The sequence below is a fragment of the Poecile atricapillus genome, chromosome 6 (genome assembly GCF_030490865.1).
Source record: "Poecile atricapillus isolate bPoeAtr1 chromosome 6, bPoeAtr1.hap1, whole genome shotgun sequence".
In the NCBI taxonomy this organism is placed as follows: domain Eukaryota; kingdom Metazoa; phylum Chordata; class Aves; order Passeriformes; family Paridae; genus Poecile; species Poecile atricapillus.
Genome location: NC_081254.1, coordinates 15,179,253 through 15,197,953, shown reverse-complemented (window position 1 = coordinate 15,197,953; position 18,701 = coordinate 15,179,253). Strand labels below are relative to the sequence as shown.

Genomic DNA, 18,701 nt, shown 5'->3' with positions numbered 1-18,701 from the left:
TCCTTCTCAACATTAAGAACTTCTGAAGAAAAAAAAACCTGTGTATTGGAATTAATACCAGAGTTACAGGGAATCTATATATACATTCAAACTTTATATGAACCTGTGTTTCTTCTTCCTTGTCTAGTTTACTGAAGCATAACACACCAAGAACATCCCTTTCTTTACAAGCAGGTAATGGTGTATCAGAACATGGTAATATACTAATTTTCTCAGTTAACACTATTGCATTGGATACAAACATTCTTCATGTATCTTTTGGTATACAAAATTCTTGGATCACCACAAGACTTTAACTGATACATTGCAAATGTTTAAGGAGTTTTATTTCATGCACAAAAACTAGCAAAAAGTTTAGGTTATAACAAAATTCACCTGAGCTCTTCCCAGTAAGGGTTCTACTTCTTTGTTATATTCAATGGCAGTTTCGAAGGACTGGAGAAAAGTAGATACTATTGGATCTACGACTTTCTTATTTGTCTTGTACTTTTCATGTATTATTTTCAACAAACCACACTTCTTCACAGTTCCTGCAAGGAATTAAATATTGATTATCTTGGGATTTTATTTCAAAATAACAAAAACACCAAACAAAACAAAACACCACCAAACTTTAAGCAAGTTACAGCTTCAAAACAAGCTAAACCTTCAGTGAACACAAGAATAAAATAAAACTTTATCAGCTTTATTAACCAATTTCCTAAACTCATAGAAGAACAAAAGGACCATCAAGTTATACTTTTTTATATGGATGGCTTGGTGTATCTACATGATGGAGGCTGAAAGTAGGTGGTTTAGCCCACACGTTAATTCAGCTTCCCCTCATTCACAGCAGATATTTCTAAAGTAGAAGTTCCTACACTAAAAACAGGACTAAGGAGCGCCATTTGTGAATCAAAGCAGTATCTTTTGAAGTAATTTTGGAAGTGAATTATCAGAAAAATCTGATAAATATTTTCATGTCATGCAGGTAACATTATTCATGAAACTTCCATAGGCTAGTCCAAATGCTCAATTTTTTTTACTGAAGTATTCTGACCCATCATGTAACTTTTCTAAATGCCCCCTATGTGTAGATAGGGCACTTATGATAAAGAAGCTCTCCTTTTATTGAGTTGTTGACCATTTCAACAAAGAACCCACAATTTCCATGAGTTACAAGTGTTAAGTTATGGATTAATCATCCACTATAAATTTGCAATACTCCAAGTCCTTAAACAGCAGTAACTCATGATCTCTGCAGATGAAAAAACACCAAGACATCTTTTGAAAACCAGATACAAACTCTTACAAAAATACTATGCCCTGAAGAAAGAATAATCTTAAGAAAGGTAGTCTAATACAATGATGAAAAATTACGCTCACTCAAAATTACGAATGCTATCAGTGCTTTTATGTGAACGTATTGATCACTGCCAATAGGTCATATTATTTTCAAAAACAGGTTAAAAGGGTTTTTCTTTATCATTATTCAAGTATCAAATATTGGTTACTACCATGAAACAAGCAACTAGGAAAATATCTATATCCACACAATTGAGATGTGAACAGGCGCATGTCTGGCCCTAAAAATGCAATTACCTGTTTCTTTAACAAAGGTCAGAGAGAATACCCATTAGCAGTACAATGAATGAGCATATTCAAGATTTGGCTACTATCACAGACATTAAGGTAAAAACCATCAGAGCAGATAACTTCACAAACTGCTCATGTCAATACTCACCATTAAAGGCCCCACAGTAAGGACAAGTGGTTTTTTTTCGGCACTTCTCAGACACTTTCTTTTTTAGCCCTCTCTTCTGAAGATATGTCAGGCCAGGTCGTTTCAGGTAATCTAAAAATTGCTTTTTTTCTTCCACTGACAGCATGATGTGGCAACAGGTTTTACAGATCATCTTAAATGTAAACATGTATAAACACAGTTGTTTGAGGGACACATTCAGAGATGTAACCTCTTGAACTACAGCTTAAGTTCTTCAACACAGTGAATTTTTTTGAATGAGATACTACTGTCTTGATTGAAAGACCAATTCACATATTAGAATACACACTAAAAAGCACATGAGGAAAAGAAAAATACAGTCAGTGAAGCAAATCTTTAGCTAAGCTCCACGGGGTCTCAAAAATTCATATAGAGCAAACAGAGCTTTGACTTACTGGGGTGTTCTACAAGGGAAATTATCCTTCATATATTTAATTCAAACTGCATAAAAATTATAGATTAAATTTATTGGTCTGAAATTACATAGGACATCACTAAAATTGGTCTTCAAATACATGTATTTTACAAAAGAAAGTGTACATAAAGATAATTAATAACGCAATCTTATTTTGGCTTTCTCAATTACTTTCAAGCATCACCTTTCCTTTTTTAGAGTAGAAACTGACAACAAGTCACAATCATGTTTACCTGCAAGATGCCTATCACAGCTTTGAAGTACCCAACATGAAAACAAGGTAGTTCTAAGTCAATGTATCCATAATGCCCTAAACAATCAGCCAGACTTTTCCCACAGGTTTCACAGGGACGGTCTTTTTCACTGGTTCCCTTTGGGAGAAGGAAAACACACACATAGAGAAAAAAAGTCAGCTGTAATTGATGGGATGGATACAAAATACAACAGTTTATAAGCTAGTTAGGAATGCTATTAGCAGAGCCACTCCTTTTCCCCAGCATCAGAAGCATGTCAGTGGCATTACAGTCACTTTGACCCTTAAGGAAAATGGCTTTTACACACAGCCCCTGCTCACACCAGTGACCTGGACTTACACAGCTCTTGCAACTGATCTACAGCCCATTAATCTACACTGTGGCATTTTGGTGACACGTCTCTGCATGTCCCAGCAGTTTAGCAGAAAAGTAACTTCCTGCCTCAAGAGAATGCATTCCTGCCCTCCAAAACCATGAAAAAAGTAGCTGGCACTGTAGCTATTAGTTTATGAAATTCAAGTAAAGACTCATTTGAACTTACTTTGGACAAACAGTACGTTTCAGTGACCCCAACTTTTTTTTAACCACTCCTGCTACTCCCCAGAAAGCGTCTGGAGAACAAAAGAAAGGTTCTCACCATGCGATGGTCCAGCACTCCATACTGCAGTGGAGAGTGATGGTTGTCCTGACTATACAGATTTTTGCTGACCACTTGAATGTGAGCTTGCTGACGCATCTCTTCTGGAGATTTCATGCCAAAACAGATGTGGCTTCTAGGACAGGAAATTTCAGATGTATGTATGGGCATATATACACATATATATATATATACAGATATATAGGCATAACCACAAATATACACACAAGCATCACAGAACTACACAACCAATCAGGTTGAAAAAGACCTCGAAGATCACAGAACCAAAACCATGACCAAACACCACCTTAGCACTGAATGCTACATCCAGCTTTTCTTTAAACAAGGGACGGTGACTCTACCATCTCCCTGGGCAGACCATTCAATACCTAACCACCCTTTCTGTGAAGAAATTCTCCCTGATATCCAACCTAAACCTTCCCTACTGCAACTTAAGGCTATGCCCTCTCACCTTATCACTGGCTTCCTGTGAGAAGAAATCAATTCCCAGCTAGCTACACTCTCCTTTCAGGTGGTTTTAGAGAGTGAGGTCTCTCCTGAGCCTATTTTCTCCAAGCTGAACATCCCAGCTTCCCCAGACGGTCCCCCTCCCCCCCGGGCTTGTGTCCTAGACCCTTCACCAGCTTCGTTGCCCTTCTCAGGACCCCAAAGTACTCGAAAACAATGCAAAAGTGGCTAGAATTATTCAGAACATTGCTGAAACCGGTTCTTCCAGATAACTATAAATAATAAAGCTGCTTTACGGTGAGTTGGTGGCTTTTATCTGAGGGATTTATCAACCCTCCTGGGCATCCCCACAGCTGGACACAGGCATGGCTACTCGTGTAGGACAACCCCTGTCCCAGCGCTCCTAAAAGCAGAGCAGCCGTGCCATGAGCTGCCCACCGCGGCCCTCCACGCCAACACTCTCCCAGCTCCGGCGGTTCTGCCCCGCCGCAATTCTGCTGCTCCCCGCCTCAGCCCGCGGGCACCGCACGGTCCCCACTCACATTTTCTTGGCCACATCCGTCTCCCTGAACTGCTCCTTCACCATCGCGGCGGCGGCGGGGCCCGCGCGGCTGCACGCGGAGCCCGGGCCGGGCCGGTGAGCGCGGCCTCCGCCCGCAGCGCCCCTGCCGGCACCGCGGCTCCGGGGGTACCCGCACGGAGGAGCCTCCCCCGCTCTCCGGCAGCCTATTCCCGAGCGCCGTCAGTGCGCAGCAAAGGATTCGCTTCTCACGTGCAGGTGGAACTTCCTGAGCACCGCCCGCCCATCGCCCCTTGGCCTATTACCCGGCCTCACGGAGCCGAGCCTGGCCCCGCTCTGTGACACCCCTCCCTGTCCATGCACATGAACGCGGGCCCCTCTCAGTCGTCTCTTCTCGAGGCTGAAAGGCGCAACTCGCTGAGCCCAAAGCAACTCCTCAGCAAGGGTAGCGCTGCCACGTTCAGTCCGTGGCTCTGCGTGTCCCCACAGCAGCCCTGGGTCACCCGCGGCGGGACCCCCAGGGCGCACGGCGGCGCCAGCACACGGCAGGGCTGACTCGGGCTGGTGTTGCCGCACGGCGGTCACGGAGCTGGGCCTTCCCCCGGCAGGACACGGAGCCGGGCCTCCCCCCGGCACGGAGCCGCCCCCGCCCCGGCTCCCCTCGGGCTCACAACGCCACGCCCGCCGCTCCCTGCCGCCAGGTCCGGCTCTGGAGAGGACAGCCCCACGCACAACCCCGCCTTTTCCGCATCCCCGGGAGGACCCCGCGCCGCTTTATGATTGGCCGCGGGGTAGCGCCGCTCCTTTTCTCTTCCGGTTGCAGGAGCCGCCGCTGCCGCCATGGTGAGTGCCGGGCCCGGGCCCCGCCATCCGCCCTGCGCCGCCGCCATCCGGGCCCCGCCGCGCCCCCGCACCGCCGCATCCTGCCGGCCCGGCCCGGCCGCACCCACCCGCGGGACTATGGCGGGTACCGAGCCCGGGCTCCTGCGGGCGGGCCGCCGCGCGTCCGTGCCCGCTGATAGCAGCGAGCTGCGGGGTGAGGGCCGCGCCGTGCGTTCGGCTGCACCGTGTCCCCGCTTGGTCAGAGCAGCGCCGGGTTCTGATAGTGCGGCACCAGGGTGCGGCTCTGGGGGCTGCCGTGGGTCACCCCAACCTTTATCGCGGCTGCTCCTGGCTGAAAGCGCTGTGGAAGTAGTGGCGTGCAGGATTTTAGGAGAAACTTCCACATTGCATTAGGAAGAGCATGGCCAGCAGCTCGAGGGGGCTGAACGTTTTCAGCTCCAGAAAAGATGACAGAAAGACGACCTTACTAGTGTCTGTCAGTATTTGAAGGGAAGTATCAGAGGATGGTGGCAGGCAATAGCACTCGAGGCAAGAGCAGAGGCTGATGCACGGGAAATGCTACTCGTACATAGAGTAGAAATAGCTTCTTTAACGTTCCGGTGCATGGTCACTTGCTCTCTTCTGTATTATATTCTCACTTCCCTTTCACCCTCCCCTTTACCCCCAACCCGCTGCCGTGTCCTTACTCTGAGGTCAGGTACTAACACACCGAGTACCATGGTAAATGTGTAATTTACTGACTTAGTAAGCTTTTGTGGACCCACTGAGCTGTTTTTCCTTTCAACCAGGAGCATCCAGGAATCTTGGGTGCTGCCGTGTCCTCAGAGGGTGGGAGGCTGTAGAGGTGGTAACATTTAGGGCTTAGAAGGAAACTTCTGTTGTACTGTATTTGGACTTGAGATCCATGTCTTTTATTAAAAAAGCTGCTTCAGCTTTTCATGGTAGTGAAGGTGTATATGTTGGAAGCTGGGAATGAGTTTGTCAATTTCTCACTGTATTACCTGAAGGTGTTTTCTGTAGTCCAGGACCAGCCCATTTAGGTTATGAGCTCACTGTCAGTATCTGAGGCTCCTGGCTGTTGCGGTACCTACTGTGCAATATTTATGCATGTATTAACTTTTGGTTGCATTTGTAGCTATTGTTTAGTTTTATTTAATGTTTTCTCTTGCAGAATGACACAGTGACCATCAGAACCAGGAAGTTCATGACCAACAGACTTCTGCAGCGTAAGCAGATGGTAAAAGACAACAGAAAATTGCCTTTATTTGTTTGGTGGTTCTGAGCTGGAAGAATGTTTAGCCACTATAAATATGGTACCATTAAAATCTCCAAGGTTATTAAATTAAGAATTGTAAGAATGTATGTGTTTAAGTGTGTTGGTGTATGCTCAAGGTAAATCCGCATGGTGAAGTTGTACCAGTTTGAGACTGGATTTTTGGGAAAATTTCTGCACCAAAAGCATTATTAAGCATTGGAATAGGCTGCCCTAGGAAGTGGTTAAGTCATTCTTCCTGGCAGTATTTAAAATATATGGTTTAGTGCCATTGAAATACTAGACAGGATTTGATTTACTATTGGATTTAATAATTTTAAAGGTATTTTTCAGTTTAAATGACTCAGTGAAGCAAGAAACTTTTGAATGGTTTTGTATCAGATGAATAGTCATTTCTGCAGCTGGAGTGGGTTAGTTTAAGTGTTGAGCTCATGGCAGGACACCTGGTGGGGCTTTGTACTGGATATTGACCTTTTATCAACTTGTTAAAATTCTTCTTTAGGTGATTGATGTTCTTCATCCTGGGAAGGCCACAGTCCCCAAAACAGAAATCAGGGAAAAGCTGGCAAAAATGTACAAGACAACCCCTGATGTAATTTTCGTCTTTGGCTTCAGAACTCACTTTGGTGGTGGCAAGACAACTGGTTTTGGCATGATCTATGATTCCCTGGACTATGCAAAGAAAAATGAACCAAAGCACAGGCTTGCCAGGGTATGTTGTTTTGTGGTATCTTGAAAGCAGGATAGGTTGGAAGTGTTCAGTTACTCAGGATTTGCATGTGTAAAAACTCAAGTTTTGTGAAAGTACAGTTGTATGAGAGCTCCTAAGATAGCATGTTAACTTCTGCATTTGCAAAATAGGCTAAGTGTGTTTTTATTCTATATTACAAGGGAATTGGGAAGGCAAAACTGATAATACCAGAGGTGTTTAGCAGTAACTTTTAACAAAACACTGATAGAAGTCTAGAGTAAGCATAAGAAATGGGGCTAATTCATGTGCTACTTCAATGTTTATGTTCTATGTTGAATCATTCATTAGTTAATGATCTTGCTTCTTAGTTAATATTTCAAATTGAAACTGTATTTGAACATTTCAGAAAGGCAGAACTTAAATTCAAGTGTTGTTAGTGGGGGAAACAATGTTAAAAGCAACTTTCAACTGTTTTTAATAGCACGGCTTGTATGAAAAGAAAAAGACTTCCAGGAAGCAGCGAAAAGAGCGTAAGAACAGAATGAAGAAAGTCAGGGGCACAGCCAAGGCAAATGTTGGTGCTGGCAAGAAGGTAGGATGAGAATATCTTTTAAGCTAGAATGAGCATATGCCTTTGAAATGTTGATTAGGAATTCTTTATCAGAATAACGTTGTTTTTCTTCCATTTTTTTTCCTGTTCTACTGGATAACAGAAGGTAAACTGTGTGTTGTATATCTTGTCATCAGCTCAGTAGCTTAGTTTTGCTCCTCTCTGCTGCCAGCCTAGCTGATATGACATGAAACAATGCTTCTTAAATTACTGTTTCCTATGTGTCACTCGAACTAAAGTTAAATTTCGTAAATCTAACAGTATTGCTCTAATCACATAACGCAGTCTCGCAATACACACAGTAGATAATCTTAACGCTTGTCACTCAGGCTGCCTAAACCCCTAATGCTTACTCCACCAAGTTGCTGTTGGTACACTGTTACTTACCCAGGTAAGTTTGTTAAGGGTGTGTGGTGTAGGCAGTGAGGACAGGGTGTAAACAGAAATAAGGTAGAATGCCTTGGGGTTTGAGGGACTGATGCCCAAGGTAGCGGAGTCCTTCTGTGGTGAGGCTAGACTAATGCAGCCCTCCTGGGCTGTAGCTAGGACTTGATACAAGCAGGTTAGAGGGAGGCAGATTTCCTCTATTACGAAACAGAACCAAAGCTGAGGAATAGGTTGGGTAGGAAGCCAGGCACTTTTTTTCACAGTATTCAGTCTTGTGATAAATATTGAATAAGCTGTGCAGGTAAGTGTTTTGTTTTGGTTTTTTTTTTCAGGTGTTTTAGCAAGGGGAGAGAGAGTAATGGGTTTTGATGCTTATTTTTGTAGCTGTGAAAATACCTTGATATCTTGAACTTTAGTAATCTTCACTTTTGCTTTTTTTCCTACTTTCTTGGAACTCTCCATCAGAAATGAAGTATCTGCAGGTACTGGAAATGAGCATGGATTTGGTGCCTGAATTATTCATCACTGAAATGGGTCTATTGTTTTAATTGAAGCACTGTACTACCTTGTATGCATGTTTGATTTAAACTTAGACCTGTCGTGTGAGGGTTCACTTGATTATATAATGAATTTCAGTTGTGTGACTTAGAAGTAAAATTTGGCTAGTAGCAAACCAGACTTTTTGAAACAAGTGAATCAACTTTAAAGTAATTGCCAGTGAGAAGAAATCCAAGAAACCCGATGTTGTTGACTTATGGCATTGGTTCAGTCACTGCAGGATCTGATTCAAAGTAGTACAGTGCAATTGCATGTGTAACTTGAACATTGTGTGAAAGTAGTGGTGTATATGAAAACTAAGTCACATCAAACTTGGTGCATTTGAGATGGTACCTGGAAATGGCACAGTTGTCAGCATTAAACTGTATTTAATTATTGCCCTGCAGTATTCCAAGTTAAGACACAAATTATAGTGGAATAGGAAATCTCAGTGAAACTCAATATTGCAGTTAGTATGGAGGTGAAGTTACTGTTATCCCTGGGTGGAAAGGAACCAGTGTTACTGACAGTTACTAGAGCAGGGAACTGCTCTGCTAGAAAACATTAGGAGCTTTCTTCCTTTGTGCTTTAATGTGGTTTTAATCATGAAGTCCTACAATGGTTTATGGCACAAAATTAGCATTTGGTATAGTAGTGACAACTAATGTACACTCTTCGGTCAGTGGCAGAGTCATTTCGTGTTGCACCAATCCCTGTAGTTTGGAGGAACTTCTTCCTTTTAAGACTCTTTGAAGGTAGCTGTTGTTGAGTGTTAATGAAAAGTGATCAAATGACTCACTTGAATTATTAATGATGTCCAGTTCATAGAAGCTCTCGTAAAGCATATCAGCAGTTCAGAAATGGAAGGCAAGGATCATGCCCTGTGGTAATTATGTATGAGACGTGACTTCTGTATCAAGTGCTTGTCAAACTGATATGCAATATTAATCATAGGTGAACTGTGGTTTTGATAAGAGATATTTTGATGTCTTTTAAAATGATCTTAGAGTTGATAAGTATGCATGGGTTAGATGTGACTTGTGTACCAGATCTGTTAAACTTTGTCTTGTCACTTAAGATAAATTTTTTTGTGCACTACCTGAACAACTTGAGAAGAATTCTATGCTGCATTATAGAAAAACATTTGTGAAATTCACTAAGCTTTGTCTTCAGAAATCCATGTTCAAAGATCATGATGTGGTACGGTTCATCATCCTTATCACAGCTCTGTGGAGGAATTTTTAATAGGAGCTCTGGAATATGTTTTCGAGTCCACCTACAGAATCTGTGAGAGTTATTTTGTCTTGTAAATGAGTCAGTACTTGATTCTGAGGAATGTTCAGGCAAGTGGATGTTGTTCTGAAAGTTACATGTGACGTAGTCACGAAAAACTCAGACATAACTATGTAGATGTCTTGTTTTCTTTGATGCTTCCTTTCATTTCTCACTCCATTAGAATTCCCATTCTTTTCTCTGCAGTTTCAAGAGAAGTATTCTAAAATATTTTGTGTTATTTAATATATTCTTTGGCTCTAGAGCTTGCTGAGCATGCTAAAATTTGAAACAAGTATATGTGGATGTGCCTCACCTGGTCTTTGCATGCAAAACAGTGATACTGAAATGCAAAAAAAGCTCCACCCTCCTTTTTGATGTCACAGCTGTAGCTGTGAGAGCCTTTGACAGGTGAGGCTGTCAAAACAGAAGTGTGGATGGATAAGCACATTGTAGCCTGTAGGTATAATTGAACAGGCAGTTGCATTCTGAACATTAGTTAAGCTCTAAATAGCTGTTGAGTTTAAAGGAGTAAGTGAAATCTAAGTTTTCAATCTCTTCAGTAGTCAAAATTTTGAGGGTTTCCTATTACATTTGAGTATGGTTAATTGAGAAAAGCAAGTTGTAGTGTCAGTAAAAACCCTCAAAGTTCAATTTTCTACAGTAGTAGAATTTAGATAAAATTCTTACTAATTGATGCTTTCTCTTTTTCAGTAAATGAACATTCTTTGGGTGGAAAACGGATAACAGGTATGTCTTCAGAATGCTTTGTAAGGGCTGGCATTTAGGAGTGCTGTCATGATAACAAATCTGAGGTTGATTTATGCAAAGACTCAGGTGCAGACAATAGAACCCAGTGCAAGAGTTGAGGCTAAGAATATTTACAAATCACTTTTGCACTTACTACTGAGTTGGTAGCTTATGGGACTTTGACTTGCATGAAATACCTGATTAGTAAGACTGAAATAATACATCAGGTACTTCACATTTACTGTTATTAAAGTTGCTGATTGTTTAGTCTTACTGTAAACAAAGCTTATATTTTTCATTTATAGGTATGCTAAAGAGAGGATAGACATTTGAGTTTTGTTCTCTAAAATAGATTAAAGTAGCATGAAACCTGTTTTTTGAATGGACATATGTTGTTTTTTTACAGGTACTCATTTCAAGTAAAATACAAACAAACAGGATACTCTTACAGACAAGTCAGACTACATTTTTATATCTTTCCTGCAGAAACCTAAGTGTTGTGGTCTATAACTGCTCCAGAAAAAACTGGTTTTATTACAAATGATCTGAGTGACTCAGTTGGAAGGAACTTAACCAGTTTGTCTGGGAGCTGATATAGTGAGTGTGGTGTCTTAAACAGAAAGCTGTCAAAGCAGTTGTAGCTTGTTGATCTCTTCTACAGAATTGCTATAATTTAGGCTCATTTATTGCTATGGCAATGCTGGGAAGTTTTGAACTTTATGCTCTTACAAGAAGAGTAGTTTGGTTCACCTGATTTGTTTGGAAAGCAGTTTTTCAGGCTTTATAAAAGTACAAGTGTAAGAATTGTTTCAATTGTGTGTCAGTGATCTATTTTTTCCTTTACAGGCAGCATCATTCTATGAAGAAGTATAGAATGAATTACTCTGGAAAGCAGAAGCTGCTCATCTGACATCAAATAACATCTGTCATTTGATTTAACATCAAATAAACTCCGTCAATAAAATACTGGTTTGCCTTCTAATTTTGATTCAGAAGCTAACATTTTGTAAAGTTTCAGAAATTCAGTATAGGTGTACTGTTTGCACTGGATTAAAATCTTTTCATAATTAAACAAGTCTTGTTTTGAGTATCAGTTTGAAGTGAGCCACTCCTTCCTACACGTTGTAGTAGGAGCCAGTTCAAAGCAGGCAGTGTTGGAGGTAAACATGCTTTTGGTCAAACTGTGGTTTGGAAAGTCCTTTTGTTTGGCTGCCTCTTTTATATAGACCTGTAGAACACAGTAGAAAGGAGAACAAAACATGCAGACAGAGACACTTAGAGCTGCCTGCTTCCACGGTTAAGATTTTTACTAATGAAGGCATTAGGAATGATTTGTCTTTGGTTCCTGAGTTGTCAGGACAGGCTCTGGGGTCTGTCACTGGCCTGCAAGCTATGTGGCACATCTCTAATTTTTCATCTGGTAGTGTTAAAGGAGCCATTTAAGAGAAGTGTGGGCAGTCTGTTGCAGGTGTTTTGAGGAGTGTGGAAAGCAGAAATTCTGTACTTTAAATAGGACTGAAACAGACTCGGCAGATCTAGTTAAATCTGTGTTAAATAAGGCTCTGATTTTTTTACCTAAATGCACTGTTTCTGAATTGCACTACCTTTGCACTGGGCAGCATATTGTAACAGGTAAAGCGCCTCTAGTGTTTGAGGGAGAAAACCAGCACTACCGCAGCTAAGAGCTGTTAAAGGGTTCAAAAGGGACGTTTTACAAGATCTGCTAAGTATAGATGAAGCAATTAATGCCTCTTGTAGTACCTTCAGTTCGAGTCTTGAACTGTCTGTGTTCAGCAGCATCACACTGTTAGCTGTGCAGCTCATAGCTGCGGTAAACCCTTCCCATATGGAATGTTCAGCACAAAAGGAGAGAGGAGTGGTGCTATTTAGTGTAATTGAACAATCACTAGGGGGTGGTGTGAGCACAGCAATGCAAATACAAGGAAGACATGTGGCAATTTTTCATAGAATAGGCTGAAAGGAGGCCAAATTGTCCCCTGCCAAAGAGGTCAGTTTCTTTGAAAACATGCATTTAAAATAGTTGTGTGAAGAAGCTGAGACTTGAAGTAATATGCTTGTTTCACTCTTGGTTTGAATTCAATGGAAACCATCTGTTTCAGTGAAGACCATAGAGTTAGTGTTTTCCAAATGTTTACTGCTTGGAAGCTGTAGTGTGTTGGCACAAATTCTAGTTGCTCTTCTCAGAAGCCTTACCTTAGTTCTATGCAATCAAGAAAGGACCTAAGACAGGTGCTTGCATAAAGGTATGTGGTATAAAGTGCCTTGTGTAGGATTAATGTTTTGAGTTCCCACAGTAAACAGCATTGTTCCAGGGGGGTTTGCCTCTAGAAGAAATTATTTCTGGAATTGGAGTACTGAAGGTTAGCTTCTTCGCCTTTGTAATGTCTTACATTTTATTTAATACAGATTTGTGTATGTGGGTAGTACAGTAACTGCAAAGCAGATGGATTGAAACAGTCACAGCTTGGTGCTGTATTTTGGTATTTAATTCCCCATTTTGATTGAAGATTGACAGCAAAAAACATGTAGTAAATCCAAAGAACAATTGACTCTTGTTGCATGGTTGAGTTATAACCTCATATCTATAAGCTGTCCTCTGGCCTTGCAATGTGAGGCAATAAGCACTAAAATTAGGGAAGGGGTTAAAATGATACAGAATTAACTGATCAAATCACATCAGACTGCTGGAGTTTTTCTCCCCTATTCTGCAGCATTCTGTGTTGACAAGGCTGTCCTTTTCTCCTATCATTCTACCTGGAAAATGTCAACCAACCAAAGAGCTGTCACAGGAATCTTTGTGCTTCAGCAGCTGGGAGTTGTACACAGCTCTTCATGTAAGGTTTGCTCTGCCAATGTTTTTCCTCTGCACTCCCGTCTCAGCAAGGTGTAGCAGGTGTTCTGTAATTCATTTTAAAGCATGCGTTGTGCTGCGAACACTAGGTTAATCCCCTTTCCTGTGGGAGGTAAAACAATTAAGTGGAGCAAGAATCTTCAGTTTTTTCCCTTCTGTGTGCTGAAGGAACCCTTTTATTTCCTGCTGATCTTGGCACATCCCATAGAGGTAGTGCCAAACTAGAGGTAGTTTTGTTACCTGTTTGGCCTGGCCCTCATATTTCAGTATCTTAAAAATTTTATCTATTTCACAAGTCTGGAATCCAGATTAGAAGATGAAGGAATTTTGGAGAACAACTTGTAAATTAATCTGGTGGTAAGCAATCTCAAATTTATGTATGTGGAAAGTGTTGTATTAATCACCATTTATAATAGCTACGGCTTATTGGAGTTGCACACACAGAAAATGTTGGTGTTTTCCTGTAGGAAGGACTCAAAGTTGTATAGCAGCCCAGGAAGAGGAGTGATGCAGAGTCTGGTGGGAGGAGCAGAGGTTACTGTCCTGGCTGAACAGAAAAAGAGAGCTTTGATAAAGATGAAAGACAGCAAAATTTGGCACCACCTGAGTGCAATGAGGTGGTTTTGTCTAGGGACCAGCTTGTAAGAAGTTTGAGAACAAATATTGGGGGGAAGAAATGAAGCTGATACCAACAGTGGCTTGAAATAAATGAGGCATAGTATGCTTTGAGAAGCCTGCAGGAGCAACAGTCAGCAGAATGGGCAATGTGGGTTCTTTCTATTGAGAGAAGATGTGTCATTTAAGGACTGAAGTATGTAGGTCACTATAAAATCTGCTTGCAGCAGGCAAAATAAATTGTTCATATTATTCTGGTCAGTTCCTATAAAAAAAAGTTTCAATGTTGTTGTTTCTTACACAGAATGTTGTCCAGTAGCAGCTGTTGATGATATTAGATTCATACAATAAGTTTGAAACTCCTGCTGTGAATGCTTCCTGCTCATGTGCTTCTATTTGAGCAAAACGAGATCTTGTAAACCATTTTTTTTGGATGGGTATTTTGATACTGGTAGGAGAAAGATAAGAGTAGTTAATTATTTTTTTCTATGAATGCTGGCAAAATTTCATCTGAGCAGGTGAATTTTCCAATATAGGTGGCAAAAGTTTCTTTTGTTCATCAATGTCCCTAACAGAATAGCAATAGGATTAAATTATTCCTATGAACATATTTGTGGTAATGCATCTAAGATGTAAAAGGGAAAGATTTAAGTGAACTTTTCACAAATCAGTGACAGGAGCAGGCACATCCAAGTACATTCATGTCTTTGGACACCTTCATTATAAAGGGATTAAATGGAAAATTTGGTTTGTTGCTAACATTTTTGAATTCTAGTTACATCCTAAAAATATGTGGAATTTTGTCCACATCTCAAATTCCTTACGTTTCCTCTTAATTTATTCCTCTCTGTAAAGGCTGTGGCTAATGAAAGAGCTGCAGAAGTGGCTAAAAGACATCCTGTGTGCTAGAAGGTAACTGTGATTTCCAAGAGCTGGCCATTGGCAGCCAGTACTTCCAACAAAGCTCCATCTTCTTTCTGTGGCTGCTGTTTGTACAGGGAGATCTTAGGTAAAGGCAGGTAATGTGCTGGGGCAGAGGATTCAGAGCACCTGTGCCTTCTCTTAACACAGTAGATGTTGCAGCAGAAGTGATGAGTGCAGTGCTTCACTGGGGTGGATGATAGCAGTTTGTACTCGTGTTCATTGGGTTAAAATACAGCTGTTATTTAATGAAGCTGGCCAGGCTGCACACTGACCCCCATTAGGAGAAACATGCTTCGCTGCCTTTCATGATGATCTGATTTGATTGTACTGGAGCTGCTGCCCTGCTATCATTTTCTGTCAATTTTTGCTAGCCTGTTTGTTAAGTCAGGCATCATTTGTGTTGATTTGATAACAGGTTTCAATCACTGATAATAAAACTTTTCTGTGACAGATGACCTCAGATCCATATCTCCTGCACAGTGTTGGCTGTAAGTAGAAAATTGGGACTGACACTTGGCTTTTTCAATGTTTTTTGTCTTGTTTAACATCCAATGTAAAAATAACAATCAAAACAGCTTAATATTTTTAAATTAAAAGAGTGGAAGCAGTTGAATTTTTAAAATGTTGGTCAATAGTTCTTGCATAGCTTGTTTCCCAGTTGTTTTCATAGTGTGATGGATCCTGCCGCAGCCAAGAGGTGAAATTAAGCTTTTTTTTATTTTTTTATTTTTTTATTTTTTTTTTTTTGTTAGGCAAATGATAGGGTATTAGAAAATATGAGAACTGAGAGATTTCATGTTTTAAGTACTTGTTTTAATTGATCAGTTCTGGTCATTGTAGAGAGGTTGATTTAGGCCCTACATCAGGGCTTTAGAAAAGGAAAGAATGATGTAAGGACCTAGGACTGGGAGAAACTGCCTCCTATTCACACACTAATATTTAACTTATATGTTTTTTGAGCAGTTAATTAAACTGAAAATTTATTATTCCTAGCAATGAACTGCATAGTGCTTGTAAAAACAAACACAGAAGGGCTGTACTCATGCATAAACAACAGAAAACAGGGTGAAATTGAATTGTCCAGAGTCATAGAAATGCTGAAAAATAAACATCTATCATTAAACAGTAAGTGCAGTATGCACATTGTCTTTTTTCATTGTCATTAAACATGAAAATCTTCATGTGTGTTGATGTCTGTTAGTTGCCTTTTGTGCTTCTGACTTGGGCTTTTGAGAAAAATAAATCTCCCCTCAGCATGGTGAATGATTGCTCTAAAATCCTTTATTTTGGTTCAACAATGTTTTGGCTCCTGGCGATTCTTTGTTGGTATGAAGTGTCTGATGACCTGGGTGAAAACCTCAGTGTAGGACTAAAAAATGCTTTTACAGAAGCTTTAACATGGTGAGCTGCACAGACAGACCTTGGGGAGCCTCCTTAGAAAAACCTGTCCTGCTGAAGACAGGTGAGGCGCTCCTACAGCCCTGGCAGGATGTCATTGGATGACCTTACAATTCCCTGGACAATGCCCTTCACACCGGCTTTCAGGCCAGCCCTGACTCAGATCATTGGACAAGATGATAATTGTAATTCCCTTCCAACTGAAATAGTTTATTCCATGTATTTGCACAGAAGAGTATTTGCACTTATGCCTTTAGAACAGTGAGGCACTTAAAAAAATATCCTCCTACTTTATTCTTCTGTGCTTTGTGTGCGAAGTGGGAACGCTGGAACAGTCCAGACTTACCGTGTGGGGATTAACTTTTGTCAGTGATGATAGATAAACATAGTTTTGTGCCCTTTTAGTATCACAGCTCAGCTGTTCCTGTATCTGGCAGCCTAAGTAGGGGCATTCTTCTCTGAGGTTTGTAACTTGTATCCCTGTGTTCATTGGTGAAGTTCATTGGCCCATAGCATAAACATCTTGTCCTTTAATTGCTTTGTGTGATTACTACTGATTTTAATGGTTTAGAAGTGGGGGAAGCTAGTTAGTTCTTCAATCTTTGATCTTTTGCTGTTCCCTTAAAGACTCCTGAGGTTTCTTTAACCCACAAGCCTGCTTAGCCAAGAGAATATCTTGTCTTTGTTCAAGCTGCGTATGGACCCAGTGGCTTTTTGTTTCTTTTATTTGTTCTGCTTGCAGGTGCTTTTTCTATCTTTACATTCCCATAGACCATGTAAGAATGATAATAATTACAAAGCTCATATAAAGCAATTTAATTATCAGTGTCGTTCCTAGTGGTTCATCAGTGCTGCTTTGGAACGTCTGTGGGTACAAGTGCTGAAAAACCCAGCAGAAACCTGAGGCTGCTGTCTGCAGGGCTGAGGGAAGTTTGTAAAGCATTTTGTGTTGCTGTTATGGGGATGAAAGGAGACAGACTGTATCAAGGTCTATCAAGACACTACTCTTCTTCAGTCCTACATTAACTGTATTTTTTAGCAAAGATAAAAAATAATTTCTGATGTAGTGAAGCTTCTCTTGCTTACTTCAGCTTAGTTCTCCCAGACTTTTTGTTTTCTTTTCCTTTTTTTCAATTCTTTTCTTACTTAAGTACCTATCTTGAGATATGAAGTGCAGGAGCATGTGTAAAATTTTTTTCATGGGGCTTGCTGAGGAATCAAAATGTTTTTATCCAGCCATTTTTAATCTACACAAAATTCAAGAGCAAATGCCCTGCTTTTCAGCACAGGCACATACAAAAAAAAAAAAAAATCTTAGATTTTGAAAGAGGTGGTGCAAAGTAACCCTTTAGCCAGCAGGGGACTGTAGAACCACGTATCACACAGTTATGCAAAAATGTTCGGTCACAAAGAGTAAGGGAAAAACCCATGTACCAAACTATGTAGTCGAGATAGTCTCTTAAATATGGTAAAATACTGAAAAGGGAGGGCTCTTTTCATTGTTTGTTTCTCATTAAGGAATTTAATTTGCCTCAGGTTCCCCTTGTCGATGAAAATCTATGGGAATTTTGTTTACATTTTGAAGCACATTGCCAAGAATAGTACTTCATATGGTAAGTATACTGAACCTTTTGGGGAATGACAACTCTACAGAAATGGTGGTGCATTCCCTAAAGGAAAATATACTTCATTTGTAATGAACATTATGTCTGCAGAAACTAATGGCACAACCTCCTATTCAGCTTATGTAAAATAAAACAGGCCCATATGTTGCTGCTTTTAGGGTTTGGGTGTTTAAATTAAATGTTGTTTAATGAATATTCAAGTCCATTTGCTCAGAAGTTGTGCACAGCGTAGCATCTTTTTCCTCTGTCTTTGGTCTTACCTAGAGTATTAAACCATTACAAGAGGGTGCTAAAGCTGAGGCATCTGCTTCTAACTAAAACTTGGGTATTTAAAATACCAGAGCAGATGAGAGGGTAAAGAAAGACATACAGTAAGAGGATCATGTTATTTTTTGTTTTGTAATTAAGACTGAGAATGGTTTGATATACATGGCAGCCTCTGAGAAGCAGGAACATTCACTGTGCTATTACAGCAGCTGCAGTTTGGGTATGTTATTGTGGCGTACTCACTCCACTCCCACTTCCCACAGGAGTTCATTCAGCTTCTTCTGTAGGTGTGGGCTGATGGTGAGCTGTGCTGGGCTGCCTCAGCAAGCTGCTTTCCTGGGACATTGGTGTCCCTGTGGGGCTGAAGGGCTCCATGCCTGGGGTGACAGATTGACCAGAGCACTCCGTGAAAGGTGGAGCTCCCGTACCGGCAGTAGCAAGGTTTCACCTTTGATCATCTATCCCCTGCTCAAAGTCAAGCAGAAATATCAGTAGTCTGGAAGAATTCCTCTGGAAGCCAGATCTGTCCTTTTGACTGCCCTGACATACATTTGGCATTGATCATCAAAGGTGAGCAGTTA

At 40.9% G+C, this 18,701-nt stretch overlaps 2 protein-coding genes across 5 annotated transcripts in view; one reads left to right on the top strand and one right to left on the bottom strand.

Moving 5' to 3' along the window:
- The window catches only part of POLR3A (RNA polymerase III subunit A), a 31,737-nt gene extending 27,068 nt beyond the window's left edge, over nt 1-4,669 (bottom strand). For both annotated transcript variants that reach the window (XM_058840778.1, XM_058840779.1), the window contains exons 1-5: nt 4,079-4,669; nt 3,069-3,204; nt 2,411-2,548; nt 1,724-1,895; nt 376-530 (exon numbers count right to left, since the gene is read on the bottom strand). In XM_058840778.1, the coding sequence (XP_058696761.1) occupies nt 376-530; nt 1,724-1,895; nt 2,411-2,548; nt 3,069-3,204; nt 4,079-4,122 (645 nt within the window). In that variant the 5' untranslated portion in view covers nt 4,123-4,669. The remainder of the gene's footprint in view (nt 1-375; nt 531-1,723; nt 1,896-2,410; nt 2,549-3,068; nt 3,205-4,078) is intronic.
- A 92-nt stretch (nt 4,670-4,761) lies between these two features.
- RPS24 (ribosomal protein S24) lies at nt 4,762-11,491 on the top strand. 3 transcript variants are annotated; one of them, XM_058840781.1, is made up of 7 exons: nt 4,762-4,899; nt 6,071-6,136; nt 6,675-6,884; nt 7,345-7,455; nt 8,326-8,342; nt 10,384-10,419; nt 11,266-11,491. In XM_058840781.1, the coding sequence occupies exons 1-5, from the start codon at nt 4,897-4,899 to the stop codon at nt 8,329-8,331; spliced, it is 396 nt and encodes a 131-aa protein (XP_058696764.1). In that variant the 5' UTR covers nt 4,762-4,896; the 3' UTR covers nt 8,332-8,342; nt 10,384-10,419; nt 11,266-11,491. The 3 variants fall into 3 exon arrangements, with proteins under 3 accessions (XP_058696764.1, XP_058696765.1, XP_058696763.1); XM_058840782.1 differs by lacking the exon at nt 8,326-8,342; XM_058840780.1 differs by lacking the exons at nt 8,326-8,342; nt 10,384-10,419; nt 11,266-11,491 and adding an exon at nt 7,577-8,201.
- The last annotated feature ends 7,210 nt before the right edge of the window (nt 11,492-18,701 follow it).

What these genes read in the sequence shown, in the direction of transcription:
- RPS24 (XM_058840780.1), top strand. An exon ending in TTCTGCAGCGTAAGCAGATG is followed by an intron (nt 6,137 to 6,674) that starts GTAAAAGACAAC and finishes ATTCTTCTTTAG; the next exon opens with GTGATTGATGTTCTTCATCC. An exon ending in ATGTTGGTGCTGGCAAGAAG is followed by an intron (nt 7,456 to 7,576) that starts GTAGGATGAGAA and finishes ACTGGATAACAG; the next exon opens with AAGGTAAACTGTGTGTTGTA.